This window comes from Dermacentor silvarum, chromosome 4 (genome assembly GCF_013339745.2).
Source record: "Dermacentor silvarum isolate Dsil-2018 chromosome 4, BIME_Dsil_1.4, whole genome shotgun sequence".
NCBI lineage: Eukaryota > Metazoa > Arthropoda > Arachnida > Ixodida > Ixodidae > Dermacentor > Dermacentor silvarum.
The window spans coordinates 10,260,088-10,280,470 of NC_051157.2; the positions used below are offsets into that span (position 1 = coordinate 10,260,088).

Below are 20,383 nucleotides of genomic sequence, written 5' to 3' on the forward strand. Positions count from 1 at the left end.
CTTTAAGCAACGCACTTGTGGACACATGGACAGAGACAAACGCAGACAAAGGTGAGCGCTGGTGTTTGCTTTTGCGTTCATCGATGTTCCACAAGAGCGTTGCTTTTAGAGCACTGATGACCGACCAACTAGCCCACCAATATCTGCTCTTAATGTTGTTATGCAGTAGAAAGGCCGGTCACTATACGAGGAGCTACCGTGACGCCTTGCGCAACAGTATAGTTTGAACAAGACTGTCACACTGGTCAGACTGGCGAGTGTTCTGTGCATAGTTTTCAATAAAGTCGGTTGCCGGAGTCGAAACAACTCGCCGACGCATACAACACGCGTCTCTTGTTTTGCTCTGCCCAGGGCCCCCTCTCATTCTCCGGCAGTGATCGCGTCGGCATCACTGAGTTCCAGCAGAATCAAGGTGAGCGCTGGCAAAATCAACGCCCCCTTTCTAGCAACGTTGCAAGTTCCGTGCTACGACAGATAAGGCAGGAAACGGATGCCACGACAGGTTCATTGAAGGCACCAGTTCGCTCCTGTCAGGACGAGCCGCCGGTTTTCCCAGTCTTTTCAAGTGGGGAGCACGGAAATAACACGCACACAAATGTCACGCAGTCGAAAAGTGCGGTAAAAGCAGCGCCGCAGCGAACAAAACACCGACGCATGATGGTGGAGTGCCAGCCTGTTCGCCACGCAACAAACTGTATGGCACTCTCTTACCTTATCGGGCGGCGTTATTTTGGCTCGCAGAAAAAATAAGCAAGTAAACGCGCTCGCCGAACAAAGCGCGTGAACAAGCGGGCCATGCGCGGCAATGTTCGCTTCATTAGTCACGGCGGTATCGCCGTCCGCACAGCACCGCCATACGCTAATGAGCGGTATGAAACGAACCTCGGAACACGACAGTGGAGGGCCCTCGATCCAATCCGACGCGCGCTCAAAAAAGCGGCTCGGAAGAGTCCGCCTCGTGTGTCCGCGCCTGCCTCGTTGCCGTTGGCCCTCGAGCCAGTGCCGGGAACGTGCTAACGCGAGCGTGCAGAAACAACAGCTTGAAACTATCGCTGCACATTGGGTACACGGGGTGCGCAGCAGCCTGCCCCGCAGCAAACCTGGGCGCATTATTGCCTGCGCCCGTTCTTGGCGAGGGCATGTAGCTAGCTGTTTATATTGGGCTAAACCGAGGACCGCATAAAGAGCTGCAGGCTAATTGGCCCTCGTTCCTCTCGTCTATTTTCCGTGAAAGCGATCCGTAAGGAAATGGGGTAGGAAGAGCATGTACAGAAGAGTTCTAGCGGAAGTAACGAGGAATCTTCTGGTCTCTTTATCGGGATAGCAATATAGGGACGGGAAGCGTGTACACGACGTTGCGTAGATGACTTTGTGCTTACGCCCCATGTATGGTAAAGGTGGAAACGAAGCACGATTAGAGAGCTTTTAGAAAATGTGCCGGGGCTTCCTACATCCGTATTCGGCTACTCTGGCCATCGGACACCCGGCCAACGCACCCAAACAGATCTGCTCAGCAAACGGTAGTCCTTCCTACGTTAACGTGCCGCAAGTATCAGTGCATACACGCACTGCTCCGCGTGAGACAAAAGGCACACAAACCTCGTGAATTCCAGAAGCATACAGCAGACATGCGCGAGGATGGGACGAACACGGGACATAAAGGAAAACGCGAACGGGAAGGGGGGGGGGGGGGGGGGGGCATGCGTACTCCTTTCGCAGACGATGAAGAAGCTCCCATCCGAACGCAGCTATGCATATTGAATTAGGAAAACGGGAGACGAAACCTCAAATCATTCAATTCCAGTGTGTTCATTTGTGGAGATACTTAATGTTAACAGAAGCCAGACGAGAAAACAAAGTATAGGAGGTGCTTCTATGCCACCGGATAGGCGTATCGCTAACAGAAAAGTCTCCTTTTTTCCCCCATTACATAGACGTCCCACGATACGGTCTGATCAAATCGGGTATGAAAGTGTACTGTGAAATTCCTCCATCACCAGACTAGGTCAGAAAACGCAGAGAAAAAAAATGGAAATAATCGAATGAAACTAAATGTCGGGTGCGACCATAAATTATCAAATTTACTTGTGACTGCTGTTTCTTTAGCCTGCCCTGGGGCGTAAATCAGGTGTTCCATATTAGCTGTACTTGACTTCAGTCAATGAAGTCCAACAACGATTCGGGATGAAGACCATAAGCCCATCGGTGGCATATAGTCTGATTGGAAACTTGCATGTCGCCTAACCATCAATAGTTAGCGATGCCTCGATGGGTGCCGCAGACCGGGGCTACCCCGTACGCAAGAGGTACTGTGGAAGTTTGCGGGAGCTGTTGGACGATCGGGCAGAAATCAAAAATTGCGGTGTCTGCCGACCGCCATTTCGGAAGCCGTTGTAGCTGCAACCCTGTTCTGGACCGATCACTCTCAGTGAGCGCTGATTGGCTAAGCGAGCGCGCAGAGCGTCCGTCGCTGCATTGAGGTGCAGCTCGTTACGTTGTATTACGCAAAAGCAAAACTATCTCCGAGAGTTCTACGACGGACATTTGTCGTCACTTTTGGCTTTTCCCAGGTACTCGGGATATTAGGCACAACATGCTCAAGGAGGCCAAATTTTCCAGATGACTTTACCCGTTGGGTAATAATGGAGAACAAATACGCTAGCTCATTGCTGCAGTACCTGCATCTCACATTACTCTATTCGTTTATTTGATTCTTTTTTGGTTGATTTTTATTACGTATTCATTGCAGCAAATCCGCCGAATAAAAGAGAGAAAAAGAAAGAATACCGGTCGTCGTGTTACTGAAGCACCCATAGCGGGTGCTTCAGTGCCCGCTGTGTGTTGCCGCTATGTGTGAGCCGACCACGTGCGGCCGCCGTCGGCCATTTTATGTCTCGCTTTCGCAACAACACTCAACAAGGGCCAATAGGGAACCAGAATGAACTTGATCCTAAGAAGGCGATGCAACAATGCGGTTTGCCTCTGGCGTCTCAACGCAGGCGGCTTCCTACGCAAGGTGGCCCTGTACATACCGGACTCCAAGACACTAGACTTCTCTTGTATAAGGTGCCGCCCGATCATCTGGCAAGGTAATGCTTTCTTACTAGCCTTGTTTCGTTGCTCTCTCTTTCAGTGTTTATTGTCTCGCCATTTGTGTGCCCGTAATGAAAGAGCGAGAGATAAATGAGATGCGAAAGGCAGGGAGGTTAACCGGAAGGTAGATATCCAGTTTGCTACCCTGCACTGGGGAAGGGGTAAGGGGAGGCAGAAATATTAAGAAAAAATGCACACACACGTAGAAAGAACCGTAATGAGAGTCACGCTTGTGCACTACTACTATACTCATAATGCATGTTCCAGAAATAAGTAGGCCCTAAACCATGCGCCAAGCTAGAAGCTTAAACAGTAAAGAACTTGATGCTTATACACATCGTTTCGCATCTCGTATTAGATCTTCGTGGGGTTGGAGTGTTTCAGAGTATATATATATATATATATATATATATATATATATATATATATATATATATATATATATATATATATATATATAGTGTTTCGAGTATGTTCACGTTGAGTGACACCCATGAAAACCTTGCAGGCGGTGCTCGTAGGAAACGAGGCCCTTGCACAGACAGCAAAAAAGTTATTAGCGTACTATTTTGTTAAATCACTTCAATGATCATGCTCTTATGTCAGTGCTCCATTGCTTTCGGTTGCAGAGTGATGCTGGAATAATTTCTTGTTGTCGTTGTTGTTGTTGTTGTTGTTGTTGTTGTTGTTACTGTTTCACTTATGTTCTCTATAGACCTCTTTTCAAGTAGTGTTCTGGGCGTCGCCATAATGCTCTTTGGGCTGCGGCACTCAATCACCGTGCAAAACAGACAGACAGACAAAGAACTTTTATTCAGGTCCTGAGGAACTGCGTTTGGACGCCCCCTTTCAGGGGGAGTCGGTAGCAGTCGCGGGCCGCTCCCACACAGGGACCGGAAGACCGTGGCCCTCCGCCCTCTCGCAGGCCCTCTGGACAGCCCGAAGTTGAACCGAGAGGTCGCCGCTTTTAAGGGCTTCCTCCCAGACCTCTTCGTTGTTGAACTCTGTGTCGCGTAACGCAGGACTATGCCAGAGCACGTGAGCTAATGAGCAGTACGCGTCTCCGCAGAGCATTTCATGACGCTGCCGCGCGTGCCTTTGCCCTCCCGCGCCACAGACCAGAAAGGACGTTCTCGCTCTCCCCGAGTAAAACGTCCATAGGAAGTTCATTGATCGTGCATCAGCAGACAGTATTAAGTCCTGTAAATATTTGCCCTAGCATGCTACCCTGCATGGGTGTGATGAAAAATGAAATGATATGCACAAAGCATGTCACAGACACAAACATACACAAACCAATGTATCTCATTGAGACTTGTGTCTCTAAGGAAGGTTAAGAGTGCCTCTGTTGCGCGAGATGCACAAGCAGCGTTAGCCCATGGGCCAAGCACGCTTCGCAACTCACGCGATGACAGTCATTGATGAACATCCAGTGCGAACGTTAGGGCAGTTCTTTTTAATGTAAATAGCCTGCAAGCGCTAATTAAGTCGGCTATATGCCTTCCCGTACGCTCCGCGCAGGGCACATGATTGACGATCTTGTCCGTTTAATGTTAAATAGGAAGTAATTGCGAAATTTAGCCGAATGCTGTGTAGACATGCCCGATCGCGCCTGTTGCAAACGAGCACCAGGATGGTTTTGCTGCAGCGAATCTGTGAGCCACTGAGTGACTCACAGTCCGGTGTCTCGCGTTTTCTTCACTGCGAGCAGACGGCGAGCCGCCCGTGGCGCGGCGCATCGTCAAGCTGAGCGTGGCAACCATCCAGCGCAGCGTATTCATCTCTGTATCGGTGCTGGCCACCTTCGGCATGCTGCTGGCCATTGCCTTCCTTGTGTTCAACCTCTACTACCGCAAGAGCAAGTGAGTCTATTGCGAATCCTTCGCCTCTTTCAACGGACCAGCTGTCACGTGTCCGCGCGAACAAGAGCCCCGCGTAAACACATCGCACCATTTGTCTGGAAACAAAAAGCATTCCTTCCTCTCGGCTGCTACGCCACCCAAGAGCGGGCGCACTACGGCGCTACGCGCACTCACTGAAGCTGATCGAGGCAGGTGTGCAGTGAATAAGCAACATTCGCGCAGCGGCTTACAGTGGTATGTGGTATAGAACATTGCGCGATACGCTGGCACGTATACCTGTTGCTTCGTCCTCCTGACGCTGTTTGTGCGATAGAATAGGGTGACTTTATCGAGAGGCTGACAAACCATGTACTCTCCTTCTAGTTTGTATGACGTTTATAAATGGTACATCACAACCCTTTTGTTGCCATGAGGTGGTCATGAACCAGTTGCTAATCATCGGCAGAAATTATGGACATGAATCCGTGCCCCTAACGAGCTTGAGCACGCAGCAAGCGGTCAAGCACAGTTTTTTTAGCAGGTAACAAATCACACTGTCAATGAAATAGATAAATAGATTCTGCTCATACAGGCGCACGTCGCACGCAGCCTAAAAAGTGCTGCGGGAAGGTTGGTTTTTTTTTTTTTTTTTTTTTCAAATGCTTGCAAAGTTTGAAATTGTGGAAGCTACAGAAATCATCAAATACTAAACTAGAAAGAATTATTGGCGAGAAATATACTGCATCGTGTGAAATTTATAAGCGATTATGCATAGCTTTAATAACTCGGTTTTCATTTCCTTTAAGCAGAATGTCTTCAAAGTGCACACTATATTTTTTTCTCTCTCTCTCCAGTGCGGTCATTTTAGAGGCCGTCACAATTTCTAGCGGACGTGAATGTAAACGATCACACTCGTCACTCTGCGGCAGCAGTTGTAAGCCGGACGCGCTAACCTTTGCGTACGGCAGTCTTGTCGCTTGGACATTTGCGCGAGGGCTTGCAGACCACGCAGGCTCTGAAACGGGTGCATGTATTCCACAACAGGCGCACTCTACATACCAGACGAAACCGAGATTGTGTGCAACCGGGAATGCCACCAACAGCTCCGTTTATTTTTTATTTTTATTTTTTAGTTTCATTCGTTCTTGCTGCGTGAGACCACAACAACAACTAGAAGCCGTTCTTCAGAGCAATAGGGGTGCTTGAGGTGAAAGCTTGCTGCTGTTGCAGTAAATTGTTTTAGAGCCGGTGGAATCGCTAAAGGCTGCAGATTTATAACTTTTTTTTAGTACAGAAGTACTAAGCCTTTCGGGAAAACTCACGCCGATTGAGTTCATCGAACCTGCCCTAATTGAGCGCACACGTTTGCGTACACCTGCCGCTCGTGAGGGACCCACATTTTATTGCGATAGCAATTATATGGACACTTCAACCGGATTTCTGCCGTCGTCGTCGCCGTCGCCGTCGCCGTGAGGTTCCTTATAGATAAAATCTTCGCCGCGCGCCGTATGCCCCAGCGGAAGCGTGCGGGGACGCGCGCTATCACGGAGAGCGAACACACTCAATCTCCCACGCGCAAGCAAGGAAGCCAGCGCCGGAGGGGGGGGGGGGGGGGCACTTCTCCTTTGCCAACAACCGCGCTCGTCTCGCCCGCACGGTCTCTTATCTCCCCACGGCTCTGACCTTTATGCGCCGTGCATTCGCCGCTCAGTTTCCGTTGAAGCGATAGACCGCACGTACCTTCGCCACTGCGGCGTATATATGCGCTTGCTGCCAGCGTTTCGACAGTCGTTGTCTGCAGTCATTCAGTGTGATCTATTCACGTTTGTTTGTGCGCGCTCACACCACGCTTGTTCATTTTTCTCGTTATTATTCCCTTTATAAGCCTGCTTTTCGTTCACAGTGAACTTATGGCACCGCCGCACCAACGCCAAGTTCTGCCGTTATTGTTTCTATGACAACAAGGTAGCGTCCACTTCACGTAAGCAAAGCGACCGTATGTGCTCATAAGCGTCAGCGCCATTCAATAACACGGTCAGTGACCGCAATTTCCGCCTTTCAATACCTTGAGCCCTTATAAAACAATATTTCCATTGAATCCTTGACGACGGCGGCAGTGGTGCGCTTCATAGTTCAGTGCTACACGCGCCGTGACGACCGCCCGAGCCGAGGGAACTAAAATAACTGAGAGATCAGAATTAGCGCCGCCTGCATCTATTGTAGAAAGACTGCCCCTCGCAGAAATTAGCTTTGACACTCGGTAAACTCTCAGGCAGCTTTCTGAACGTCAATATACCTGCATGGAGGGCTGACGTGCGTCCAACAGTGACATTCGAAGCTGCTTTCACAACCACAAAATGAGACGAAACAGGACACGAACTACAATTTACCGCAATGTCGACTTCTACGAAAACAAGTAGTGCTAACACACTTCATTCTTTGAACGCATATGCTACGTATGCGGACGGAAGTTCCGACCGATTAACAGATTAGTTGACCGGCTTTTATTTTAGTTCACATTCATAAAAGGCACGCAACGGCGCGTTTCTTTTTTTATGTTTTATTGCCGTGAGAATCGCGGCCTTTATCGGCGTATTTTTCACTCATTATTTGCCCCTCGGGCGTTCTCGGCTTTCATTTTGTTTTGTTCACAGTAATGACAAAAAGAAAATCCAAAATGCAGTACACGCTTACACGACAGAAAAACACCGGTTGTCTTATTAACGCCTACAATTTCTATGGCCCCGAATTGCCATTATATGACATCGCTTCACTCCCAACGATGGGCAGAACGTTAAGCCTTGCTCAGCTTTTGTGCGCGATTTGGGTGCCTGAATGCGGGCACGTCCTAACTCATTTGTGAAATCACTGGTGTGTGCAAAAAAAATGAGAGGGCATGTATGCGCGGATGTTTGGAAAATGGCACCGCAAAACTGTTTCCTGCGGATGCCAAAGCAGGGGCTTATTTATACACATAGAGACCCTCGGTTTTCTCCTGAAGGTATCCCAAACATCAAGAGATAAATTTGTGATTTTCCAGCTCTTTAGCTCGAGGTGTACACTTAGCTTAGATAACTTTGATACATTCGTAGACCTTCGCACGTATGCAAGTATCAGTGCAAACACTTAACGTTTAACCCTTTCTGGGCAAGTGAATCTTCTCGGAATACGGTTTTGCGGAATATGTCAGACATTCATAAATACAAACAACAAACCTTTTCTCAAAAATGTGATGGTCAGCAATGCTATTTGGATCATTTTTCGACATTGTGCCCCAGAGGTCTTTCAGATATTTCTCAAATGTCCACACGTCGCGTCACGCTAAGGTTGGACCTCTGTGCTGTGTGATTGAAGTCTGCTGCCTAACGCCTAATATCGCCTGCCTTGGTGACACAAAAATGGTCTTCAAATAATCTGTGATCATATTTAGTACTATTTTGATTGTGAAATAAGAAGTCTGAAGAACCACATGCTGCTTATAACACTGATTTGTTGGCACTTCGTGAGAAATGCCTTCGATTAATTGACAGAAATTTCGGTGGAATTTTCTTCTATCTTTTAGTTGCGCGTAGTATAAAATTTTCACTTCATTGAAAAATTCGGACCGGGAAGGGCTAAGATAGCTAATAAAATGGCTGCGATGCTTGCTTTCGCTCCAGGGATATAAATGTCGTGCATTTCATCTTTTCAAAACAGTTTGTGTAAAAACAAAAAAAAGAACTATTTACATTTTGCCGATAAAGGCTGACTAAATGTTTATATACATATATATATATATATATATATATATATATATATATATATATATAATGAACGTCATGCCACTAGTGGTGTAGCCAGATGGTGGCACACCAAGCACGTGCCCCCTCCCCCCACCCCCCACCCCTGCGAAATTTCTGTGTTAGTATAAAACCTGCCCAACCCCGCCCTCTCCCCTCCCCGGCACACTCCCTGTCCCCGGTCAAGTGCGTAACCACCCTCCCTCGCCCGAAAAAAAGAAAAAAAAAACATTTTTACGCTGCACGCGAGCATCCTTACGAGTGGGGTTGGTGCACACGCAATCGGCTATGCCTGCACGCACATCGTGCATTTGTACTTTTCACTCCGCCCTGTCCACCAACTGTTCCAGCTCGCACAATGCACGCGCCTCTTCCCGTCACCATGGTAACGAAACCCGGAGTCATCCAGATTTATGAGATCATGCTCGTTGTAGAATTCCGCTTCGAATTACCACCGCCACTGATTTTGGAAGGTGTCAGGGACGTGCGCCTCATGTGAGCAAGGACCACTCAATTGCTGGGCTGACGTCTTCATTGTCACTTCATTAAATAACATGCATCTGCCGCATGATGACGGGACAGTTCCTAATTTTCAAGTCGTGGGCACATCAGCATGCCAGCTTTCAAAGCATACAACTTGGCTGGAGTCTGAAAAATGGTATTGAATGTATCCGAGAACCGTCAATTTGCACTTCTCGACGAAGAGAGAGTGCGGAGTGACTGGGTTACCCCTTACGTCTCTCATCAAACAACCCGGCACATTCCCGGACAGGTACATAAAGCTGTCCAGTCCCAAGCTGAACAACATGACGGTGGTGGGCTGCTTGCTCGTCTACGTGGCAATCGTTGTCCTTGGCCTAGACTACGGCACGCTGGGAAGTGACACGCATTTCGCCGTCTTCTGCACCGTGAGTCACGCTATCTCCTTCCTCTTCTTACACGCGTTCATTCTGGAAGCGCAGAGCTGGCATCAATTGCTAACGCACTGAGGGGTTCTGCACGCGCGCAGTGATGAGATCTCCTTTGCGCTGGGCGCCTGCGAAGTACAGCCGCTCCTGGACTACAGGAAACACGTACTTCCTCGCAAACGGAGCATCTCGGCGGGCACTTTCTTCCTCGACTACACGCAGTTTATTTCTCAGACTAGAGCTGCGTGCACAGGTCACGGGAGAATTCAGGGCCCGAATTCACAAAAACTTCTTACGCTGGAATTTTTCGTAAGAAAGAATTTTAGCCAATCCGGATACCAGACATATCATTAGCGAAAGCGGCCAGCGAATGGCAAAGCGAACTTACGAAAGAAAAGCTTTGTGAATCTGGCCCCAGTTCTTCAGAAGCTTCTGTATGTCAAGAAACCTTACGCTTGCACATCTCATTACCGAAGTTAAACAACGCATGATCTAAGTGTAATGCGCATGCTTCGTCAGCCCGGGAATCCCCAGCGTGAAGAGAGTGCACTGTGCATTCCATGCTCATGACATTGATGTCAGCGCACGTGGTGCCAACTTCTGAAGTGCAGTGGGGCGCAGGTTCGGGCTTTCCTGCTGTCGGGCGGCTTCTCCCTGGCTTTTGGAGCGATCTTCATCAAGACGTACCGGGTACATCACTTGTTCGTGCGCGCCTCCAGCGGCGTCATCAAGAACAAGGTGCGTGTGTTCGCAGTTATATAGACAATCGCCGCCTCTGACGCCGTGTCTGTAAGATGGTGACAATCATAAATGAGAAAGATACTTGCATATATATATATATATATATATATATATATATATATATATATATATATATATATAAAGACTCAAAAGACGAAGAAGTAGAGAGCGCGAATGTCCAGCGAGGCTGTAGCAAAAGCATTGTATACACGCTGTTCTACTGGTGTCGTTAATTTCCGCGGTCTACCCATGGCAGTCTTAGAATGCCGGCCTCTTGATGAAGGCCGGACCCCGGCCGAAACGTCAGTAAAGTCCTGTTATGTTTTTCCTACGTGCTTCTATTTTTTTAACTATTTCTGTGCCGGCTCCTGTGATTCTTTGCTTCACTGATATATATATATATATATATATATATATATATATATATATATATATATATATATATATGCCTGATTGCAAAGAAAGATATGCCGTTTGCCTTCAATTCTTAACCTGGTGTTTTGTGTTTACGCCACGAAATTTTCCGACCAAAGAGAGGTATACATCTTCGCTGCAAAACGCATCCTCATTGCTATAAACGGGTCATCAATAGAAGGAACGTCTTGATGCTAATAATAGCAGCGAATGTGCTGCATTCGCGTCTCCGTGCCCGCGTCATGCATGTCTTGCCTTAACGCAGATCTCTCCACCGCGCACGTTCCGCATTGTCAGCACGGCACCAATTACTTCGGTGCGGTTTTTTTTTTTTTTTTTTTTTTTCTCACGGGCTATCGTGGCATGGACTGTTGCCAGGTTGTCCGACAATCGTTGCTAGATTCCGGTTAGACCCGCGGACAGGTAAACAAGGTCCCCAAGTGGCCCTTATAACGAGGAAAATACGTTAAGAGAAGTTCTCTGAATCCGACTGACACATTGCACGGCATTCGTTGTGGGGAGAAAAAGAAAAGCGCGACCGGCGGTTGTGACGCTCCGGGACACGTAAGTGCATGATACGAGAATCCTGAAACGAGATGCAACGAATTGTACGGAACTACAGGAGACGAGAAAACACGGACACAGGTGTGCACTGACAACTTGTTCGAATACAGCGGCTTTCCTCTATTCTCGATGAACAATTAACTAATTGTATTTAATGCAATGATGCCGCCCGAGATAGAGCAGCCCGGCAAGTGCTGTTTACGTACGTTGCCACGCTATGGACTGCGTCGCGCGATCCTGCGTTCTTCCGTGCTTAATCTGCACGTGCAGAATTCATGAGGATAAGCTAAAATAAATGCAATCTATAGCATTGTGAAGATATTCGACACCGCATTTACCCAAGCAACACTACGGCTGTCCGAATGAGCACGCCAGTTCCTTTCCCGCATAACCAACAGAATTGGACGAATGAACTTGTCGGCCAGCTTAGAAATGTAAATGGTTCTTTTTTTTTTTTTTGCCCCTTGACCAAAATGAGCTAAATCCGGACACTACAAAATAATGAAATTTGCCCAATCGCGAAGCGCTCATCTTCGTATATAGCGTCCAACTGTGCAGTCGCCGGTTGAAGTTAATATGAACGCGACTATTCCGTACGTGGTATAAGTTTTGCAGAAGACAGCGCCCTTCTGCCATTGCGTTACTTTGCCCTTGTAAACGGCGATAGCATTGCCACTCTACCAATGGGAAGTCTTGCTCAAGCCATGGAAACCCCGTGATCGTAAGCAAAAAGCCACAACTATATAGGGGCCGAATTCCCAAATCTTTTCGTTCGTACGTGCGTTTTTCCATTGGGCAACGGTTGGATTCGCTAATGATGTCCAACATCAGGGTTGGCTGGGATTTTCTTTTACGATAGCGTAAGACGTTTTTCTGAATGCGGGCCCAGTTATTTATTTTTCTGATTCTATGGGAAGGCAAACGTGTCTATGTGTGCGTATGTGCGTGCGCGTCAATGAGCATATCCGTCTACCTTGAAAAGCATCCCAGTATAATATTAGTAATATATCAGTAAGATATAGTTTACATTCTGATCGTTGAAGACAGCAGAGAGAGGACTATATATTTATATGGTGGCTCGATGCCTATTTGGGGAATTGGGTGAGGAGAAGGATAGCTTGTGTTTAAATTAGAAAGTTTTGATAGTTATTTCATTCACTTTTATTCGTTATACTTCTTTCGATCTATACCAGAAGTGTCTTTATAAAAGGAAATATCACATAACCATGAAAGGAATAACCAACAGTAGGCACCGAGAAACTGGCACTAACAATTTGTGACGGTAGTAAATGGCGAAACCAGATAATTTCGCCCCAGTTTAAGTAACAGCAGAAAGTAAATGCAGTTAGTGTAATTTTATCAGCGTAACACTGTTACTGTTGTCACTTAAAACATGCACGTAGCGCTTCTTGTTTGCCTTTTGAATCGGGCACCGATGCTGCTTACCTTACCTTCGAAGCGCTTTGCAGGTATATGCAGTAAAACAAAATTATAGTAATAACGAACAATGCCAAGTAAACAGAAAGGGACAATCCAGCAACCCACGCTACACAGCGTATAACTTTCGTCGCGTAATCTATAAGCTGAAAGTGTGCTAAGAATCCCAGCGTGTTTATGCAAGGGAGAACTTACAGCGTCAAAGTGATCCAAGTTTCCCAAGAAAGAAAGCTGAACAGTTCTTTTCTTTTTTTTTTTTTTTTTCAATCTGCAGCGAGGTGCTATAAGTTGCGAGTAAGCCTCGGTATGTAGTTCTTTACCCAACCTCAGAGGCGTGTGGTGTTTGCGCTAGCTCTGGTGGGAAGAAAAACATCCGCTTCGAAAGAAGGGTTTAGCAAGGCTGTTATAGGAGAAAAGGGCACTTCTGTGTTGTCGTTCATTATGGGTTCAGCAAACGATAGCAGAGCGTGGCATTTTTTTTTTTTTTTTTTTTTGCAGAAAAGCCGCATGCTCGAGCCATTGTGCAACTCTCGCCCGTGCGCGCTTCAGGTTACAGTTATTGGAAACTGAGTTTGTGCAGCGCAAATATACGGACATTAAAAGAACACAAACGCCGTAGACGCGCACTGACTTCCAATTATTTGATGTTAGAATCGTCAAACCAACTTTTATACGTGCAGACATGCTATACTTAAAAGGACGAGATCCGGACACCGACCAAATGGTTTTAAAATATATTTAAGTTCCGGCTCCCGCACGGGAACCTTGTTCACAATGAAAGAGGCGGCAGAGCTTGCGCCCTTTTCAGGCGAAGCTTGCATACGCTAGCCTGCGCCGGCGATGGAACGCTAAAAAAAAAATTGAAGGACACTTTGTAAATTCCAAAGTGTGTTCGGCGAAATGCTGTGGCCATTCGACTATGACATGTCTTTTTTTTTTTTTCTGTGCACAACACTCCCAGTGGAATGGGCACAGGCTTTCGCCGAACACACTTTGGAATTTACAAAGTGTCCTTCAAATTTTTGGCAAAGATTGACAAAGTGTGGTTTGAAGTAAACGATGGACTGTTTCTTCATGAATTCTTTGTGTCTTTGCTTTAATGCCCCATGAATTCCTTATGCTTGGCTGGGTCGACGTCTACGATAGCTGCCTTGTGATCACTGAAATGTACTGATATGTACTCGAGATATTTGGTGGTTGGATATGTCTGGAAGACGAGATCAAGACAGCTGCCATGCTGCGTGGTGGTTGTTGTCGTCGGTGTGACCAATTGTAACGCTAGTGAACTTTGTAGACCACTGACAAATGCATGTCTGTTCCTAGCGTCTTGGTTGAAATCCCCGACAACGACCATCGGCCGATGCCTGACGCTTGTTGGTAGGATGCAATTCACAAAGGCAATGGCTGCTTCTTGTCCAAGTTTTGGGGCCAAGTACACACAGACTACAAAGAGCCCAGTCGACAACCTGACTGCACACGCTTCTCCGTGGTCAAAGTGAACGTCGTCCGTGTCGACTGGGGTAAGCTCAACGTCTGGCTGAGCGTAAATTGCAACTCCAGCAGCTTGGTTTCCCCGCCGACTCGGCCGGTATCGGGGGAATCCACATTCTTGGGGTGCTTCTCCGAACCGCTTGCCGTGGAATCATCACCGGTCCGGACCGCTTGGAAGCCATCCGGCTAACTCGACTGCTGCAACGAGACGTCTGACTTCACGAAGGAGCGTTGCCGCGCGCACCACTGTGCGTTCACGTGATTGCTGAGAGAGTGTAAGGGGGAGAGGTCACAGCTGTGGCGGCGCAACTGTTGCTATCCGCCGCTGTGCCATCACGTGATTGCTGAGAGAGTGTGAGGGGGAGAGGCCACAGCTGGCACCGTTCCAGGGCACGGACGGACGGACAGTAGGACGCCGCGAGAATGAGCCATCAAAGGCTTTTGCATTAAAACCAGCTGGTCTCAGAGCTGCTCGAGCGTCGTCGTCTTCTTCCGCAGCTGGCTCGTTGGCTCGTGCTCGTGCTCGGCATGCGCTCTTTCACTGCTCTTGCGTTCGTCGTCGTCATCTTCTTCCACAGTTGGCTGCATTGCCGCTAATCATTCCAGCGTAGAATTTCACTTCTCTTCTGTCGTCGTAATGAGGAGGCCGCGTTTACAGGGGTATGAGGCATTGCTTAAGGGAGTATGAGCCATTCATTGTCTTACGTAACGGACAGATTTAATTTTGAAGCAATTTAATTGCTAAGAATCGCAAGCGGCAATGGCGGATGAATGCTGCTAACCATGCCGCCGAGCAAACTCGAGACATCGAACGCAAGCGACAACGTCGGACTGCGGGCATACCGTCAGTGACGTCGTTCTCTCCGTCGCAGCCGAACGTGTGTGTAACCTCATAATTGAGAAATACTTTAATGAACCCTTTGGATTAACCCAGTGATAAACACCGGGGCCGCACGTTTCAGCTTCGCTGGTTAACCATCTTTACGGAGTGGAAGTCTTCCGCAGCTGGCTCGTTGGCGCCCCTCGGTTTGGCTCGTGCTCGGCACGCGCTCGGGCCACAAACGAGTCAACACAAGCTTTTCTTGCACCCCTCTTCATAGTATAGTTGGAAGGGTGGTCAATTTTTTGTTATGTGCGGCTCAAGACATGGTTAAGGCATTTGGCATACATGGACGACAGATTTCCTTCGTTGCGATTAAGAGTGTGCGCCGTGGTTTGGATGATTAAGGACTCAAGATAAAGACACGTCGAATGATTTCGTTCCCTGGTGATCACGCGAGATTTTTCACAGTTAATTGTATTTGACGTAGCTGCGCAGTGTTCGGCCAGGACATTCGACGCAACGTGTCGTTTTTGGACGTCATTCCTGTGCTGTTGAAGTCCTGTCCTGAAGTTTCCGGTTTCTCCGGCGTAGAGATAGCGACAATCCGCACACGGAATGACGTACACCACACCTGGGAGCTTGTCCTTTTCCAAAGGGTCTCTTACACGCATGCGAGCTCGTGTCCGAGTTTCCGGGGGGGAACGTGCGCAGCCTGCACGTCATATGACCTCAGAACGCGTGCAAGGGTCTCGCTTACGCCTGGGACGTATGGTATCGAAGGCAGTTTTTTTTTTTCTTTTTTTAGGGTCCAGGGTGGGTGGCATTTGCACTTGCGCGAGCCACGCCCTACTGAGTCAATGAAGCACTCAGCGTATCCACAAGCCGTCAATTCCCGACGCACAACTGCATGGTCCGCCATGCGGTCTTCCGCTGCAGTGTACACGTTTTTCGCCCGGCGAAGAAGAGAACCGACAACAGACCTCTTTTGTGAAGCAGGGTACACCGATGTGTAGTTGAGGTCGCGACCAGTGTGAGTTTGCTTCCTGAACACCTTCAATAACAGATGCGGCCCTTCGCGTTGCATAAGGGGTTCCAAGAACGGCAGTTGGCCTTCAGATTCCGCTTCTCCGGTGGACTTAATTGCTGCTTGCATGCTGTTCAGGTGAACCGCGAAAAGGCCAAGGTTCTGTCATTGCAAAACACTGAAACAGTCGTCGACGTACCTGAAGAAGACTTTCGGTGTCGGTGTAAACGAGGACAACACCTGAGTTTCGATATCCTCCATTGTTAAGTTAGCGACTATGACCGAAATCGACGCACCCCCATTTCCGTGGACTTGCCGATAAAGAATTTTTCAGGAACTTGAAATATGTGTTTGATAGACAAAACTTAAACTTTGTAGCCTACCTAGATCATACACCTCTATGGGGGATCTGTCAGGCAACGCCGGGTCCTTGTCGAGGGCGACGACGCAAACATCCACGGCCATGTCAATTGGTACATACTATCAAACAACAAAATACAAAAACACATGAGAAACTGCATTTATTTATCGCTAATAATTACACTAGGCGTGCTCACGCAGGGATCACCAACTCTCCTAATGTGGGCTGCTTCAACTACCTCTTTCTTTTTTTTTTTTTTTTTTTTTGCGTGTCTTAGAAAGGCAGTCTTACCTCAGTGCGGTGTGCACCCGCATCGGTTACAGTGATCTGCGAGGTCTCCCCCAGATTTGTTCTTCGATAATGTTCTCGCGTTGTCGCATTGAAGCATCGTCCTGTCTGGCCAATATACGCTCGACTACAAATTAGTGGAATCTTGTACACCACGTGTGTAGTACAATCAGTGCAACGATGCGCGTGCTTTTTCGCACACGATTTCGTACAGAATGGCTATAGTGAAATACATATTTGCATATTTGTGCTAACCTACATGGAGCAGAAAAAAACAGCTATAACGTCATACCTGTTGGCTATATTTTTAAGATTGTGTGAAAACCTATGAGTGTTGGAGCCTTCGTTTGTCCTTTTCCGGCTGCTGCGCTGGGTCTGCACTTGTTTGCTTGAATTCCTGCAAGGCTGGCTCTTACGTAGACGGTATATGACGCGAGCAGAAGGAAAACCGGCAGTGGCTATAGACGCTCGACCTGATTGCTCAAACTTTCTGCGGCCGTGTGGCGACAACTTCTCATTAACGAAACTTTAACACATGCGACATACGATACGCCGTTTTACGAGTATGCGCGCTGTCGTATGGCAGAAGGTTCTTTGTGCGGGGGTCACACATCCAACGAACATTGTGTTTGTTCAAAATTAAGTTGAGGTCTAAAAATTGCGTGCAGTTATTGCTTGGCCTTTCACATGTGAAAGTTGGTTCACGTGATTCAGAATTAACGATTTCGCTACCAGCATGGTCAACTGATGCTAACGTCCGGGGGCGAGCTCATGGGTTAGGAGCGCTGATTTAGTCTCGCCTCGCTCGTGGACCGAAGTTTCCTGCATGGCCTGACACTCATTTATGTAGCCAAAGCTATACATAACCAAAGCACAAGCGTGATAGCACTGCTGCATACAGTCCTCAATTTGTAAGAGTGAAAAAAGAGGCTAGTTTTTTCCAAGTCTAAACGTCGTTTGTGGATGCCAGACTGCGATGTTTAAACTTGGAACAAAATAGCTCATATTTTCACTCTTACAAATTCAGGATTCTATGCAGTATCGCTTTTACGCATGCGCTATGGTTATATAGGTTTGGATACATCCACATAAAGCTTTCCGCTGGTATAGTCGTACCTTAACAATTATCGATCTCGCTTGTTGTTAAATCTTGTGTGTGCAATAAAAATGTGTTCGACCGTGCGTCCGTCCGTCAAGTATGCGACAAAAATAGTTTACGTGGCAGAAGCAGTCCCCATTCTCAGCTCGGGTAGTTTTTCGGTCACTCGTACCGCAACATGGCATATGTAAGATTTTTAGGGGTGTGCGAATTGTGATCTTTAAGACCGAATCGAATACAAATCGAGTAATGCCAGAAGTGAATCGCTTTCAAATAATTTTCGAATAATGAACAGCCTTTATCACAAGTAATATAAAACGATGTTCACATCCTGGTATTTTTAATGTTCGCAACTTTCTGTCATTACATAGTACGTTATGAAGCGCTGTTTATCAAAAGCACAAATGGAGCATTACGAGCAAACAAGTAGTTTCTTCACATGCACCGGAATCTTCAGTAAACGCGAATGATCACAGTGTAAAGTACAGCTACCTAAGCGACGTAGACCGCTTTACTACGCAAGTTCTCATTTTATACGTGTATTACGTATAACATGAGAATTTACCGTACTTTTGCTCCAACTTTGCATTTTAATGTGGTGCAGTTGACGTTTTGAAATATTCGAAAAGTGTTCCAAGAATATCCGCATTTACCAATAGTTACTATGCGATTCGAAGACCGAGTACACCATTCGATTCGTTATTCGAACGTTTCGATTATTCACCCACCCCTAAATATTTACCATTCTCCAACCCCTTCTCTCTCTCTCAGAACTTACCGACGCAGCTCCCTTGACATCTATGTCGGGAAGGCCGTGTTGCCGCCTCAGCAGCAGTGTCGGAACACGGCCGCGTCGCGTCGCTCCTCGGCGGGAACAGGAACGCGGCAGGTAGAAGCAAAGGGAGAGGTTAGTGCGCGAAGGCGCCCACCATAAGCGCGGAGGCCAAATGAGGTGATCAAGCGGGACCTTCTGACTCGGCGATTACTTCCGCGCATCGCTTCCCAGGCGCCATCTTGTGCAGCGCGCCGCTTCCCGTGGGACGGAGGCGTTCGGGAGCGAGCGCAGCCGGGATAGCTGTTCGCCTGTGGGAGGACTCGCACGCGTCGCTGCTCACCGACCGAAACCGCGGAGCTGACACCACGGTTTTACTCAGCCCTGCCATCCTTCTTCGGCCAAACCTGCCGCGTATGACTTTCCTTGCACTTCATCTCCTCTACTCGGTGATTTCCTCTCTTCCTTCCTTCCTTCTTTGGTGCCTTGTGTCTTCTTTACTCGCACGATACCACCTTGTCGACTGTTTTGGGCCACGTCATGTCTACTGTGTTCACTCGATAAAATTACGAGCTTCGTCGCACCTCCTTGAAAACGCTCTTGTGACTCTTCGGTATACGCTCGATGTGCACGACCGTAACAAGCGGCGCCAGAGCAACACAATTTAAACGCGAAAAAGAAAGAAATAAAGCGCGTTCATCGGCGCATTTTCACCGTTGGGAAAAACTATACGCCATATTCTTAAAAGTCAAGAACAGCGCAGTACTCTGTGCCTTCGTAAGGCTCGCGTTCGCGGCGAGTGAGCACGTCCATGAGACTTTCATCTATCCTCAATCATTTTTTTTTCTTTGCGCATACAAGGCCTTGACTGCTGTGATACGGTTCCGCAAGCATAATACGAGTACGCGCCTCCACACGATTAAACACGATTGCTATACTCCCTAATACGAAATTTGAGCGCATATGTATACGTGCTTTCATTTCGCGATATATTGGCTTGCGTGGACAATCTGTCTCGTGCGGCACGTTGCGAACTGAGCCAAGTGTGGCGCGACTGTAATCGGGAGATCGTGAGAGGCATCGCGTGGGTGATGCGTGGTCGCGATTCACAGCAGCCGCTGCAGACGGACTTCCGCTCATGCAGCTCTTTGTTTCCATATAAGATATCGGTGGCGTCATCGGTGAACAGACGACGTGCTACTCTGACGCCATCTCGTCGTCATCGTCGCCGCAGAGCCCGTCTTGCGTGGCACTACGCGTTCCTTCTGACGCTTTCGCCATACCCTCCTCCTCCGCTCTCCCCCTCGCGCTCTCTTCGCTATCGCCGCCTTTTATCCCCCGCTGCCCTCCGCATTCACGTTTTCATCCTTCACTATGCTCATTCGCTCGGTTACGCCGAGGGAGGTCGACGCCGACGCTCTCCACAGGAGCGGGCGCCGAAAAGCTGCGCGCTAAAACATGTGCGTTCCAGGTTGCTTAACGGCCCACGCAGAGAGAGCCGCTGATGCTAATATGTTACAATGGAGATCATCTCCTATTTTGGAATATTGTAGATGACACTGACATTCTGGTTGGGAGGCTAGCAGACCATTTGAGACTGCTTCGGGTAAGCCTGATTCACACAACAGACCGAATCACCGAATAAGTGCAAGGACGGAGCGCGACCGAGCTGAGCAGCATCGAACAGCGACATGAACAATGTCACCGTAAACGAGGTGTCCGCGGTGTGATTCGATGCCGCTGAGTAA

At 48.0% G+C, this 20,383-nt stretch overlaps 1 protein-coding gene across 2 annotated transcripts in view; it reads left to right on the forward strand.

The window, feature by feature from the left end:
• Nucleotides 1-20,383, forward strand: part of LOC119448119 (gamma-aminobutyric acid type B receptor subunit 2) — a 209,174-nt gene that overhangs the window by 175,098 nt on the left and 13,693 nt on the right. For both annotated transcript variants that reach the window (XM_049665192.1, XM_049665193.1), the window contains 5 exons: nucleotides 352-412; nucleotides 3,000-3,089; nucleotides 4,805-4,955; nucleotides 9,486-9,621; nucleotides 10,243-10,359. In XM_049665192.1, coding sequence (XP_049521149.1) covers nucleotides 352-412; nucleotides 3,000-3,089; nucleotides 4,805-4,955; nucleotides 9,486-9,621; nucleotides 10,243-10,359 — 555 coding nt within the window. The remainder of the gene's footprint in view (nucleotides 1-351; nucleotides 413-2,999; nucleotides 3,090-4,804; nucleotides 4,956-9,485; nucleotides 9,622-10,242; nucleotides 10,360-20,383) is intronic.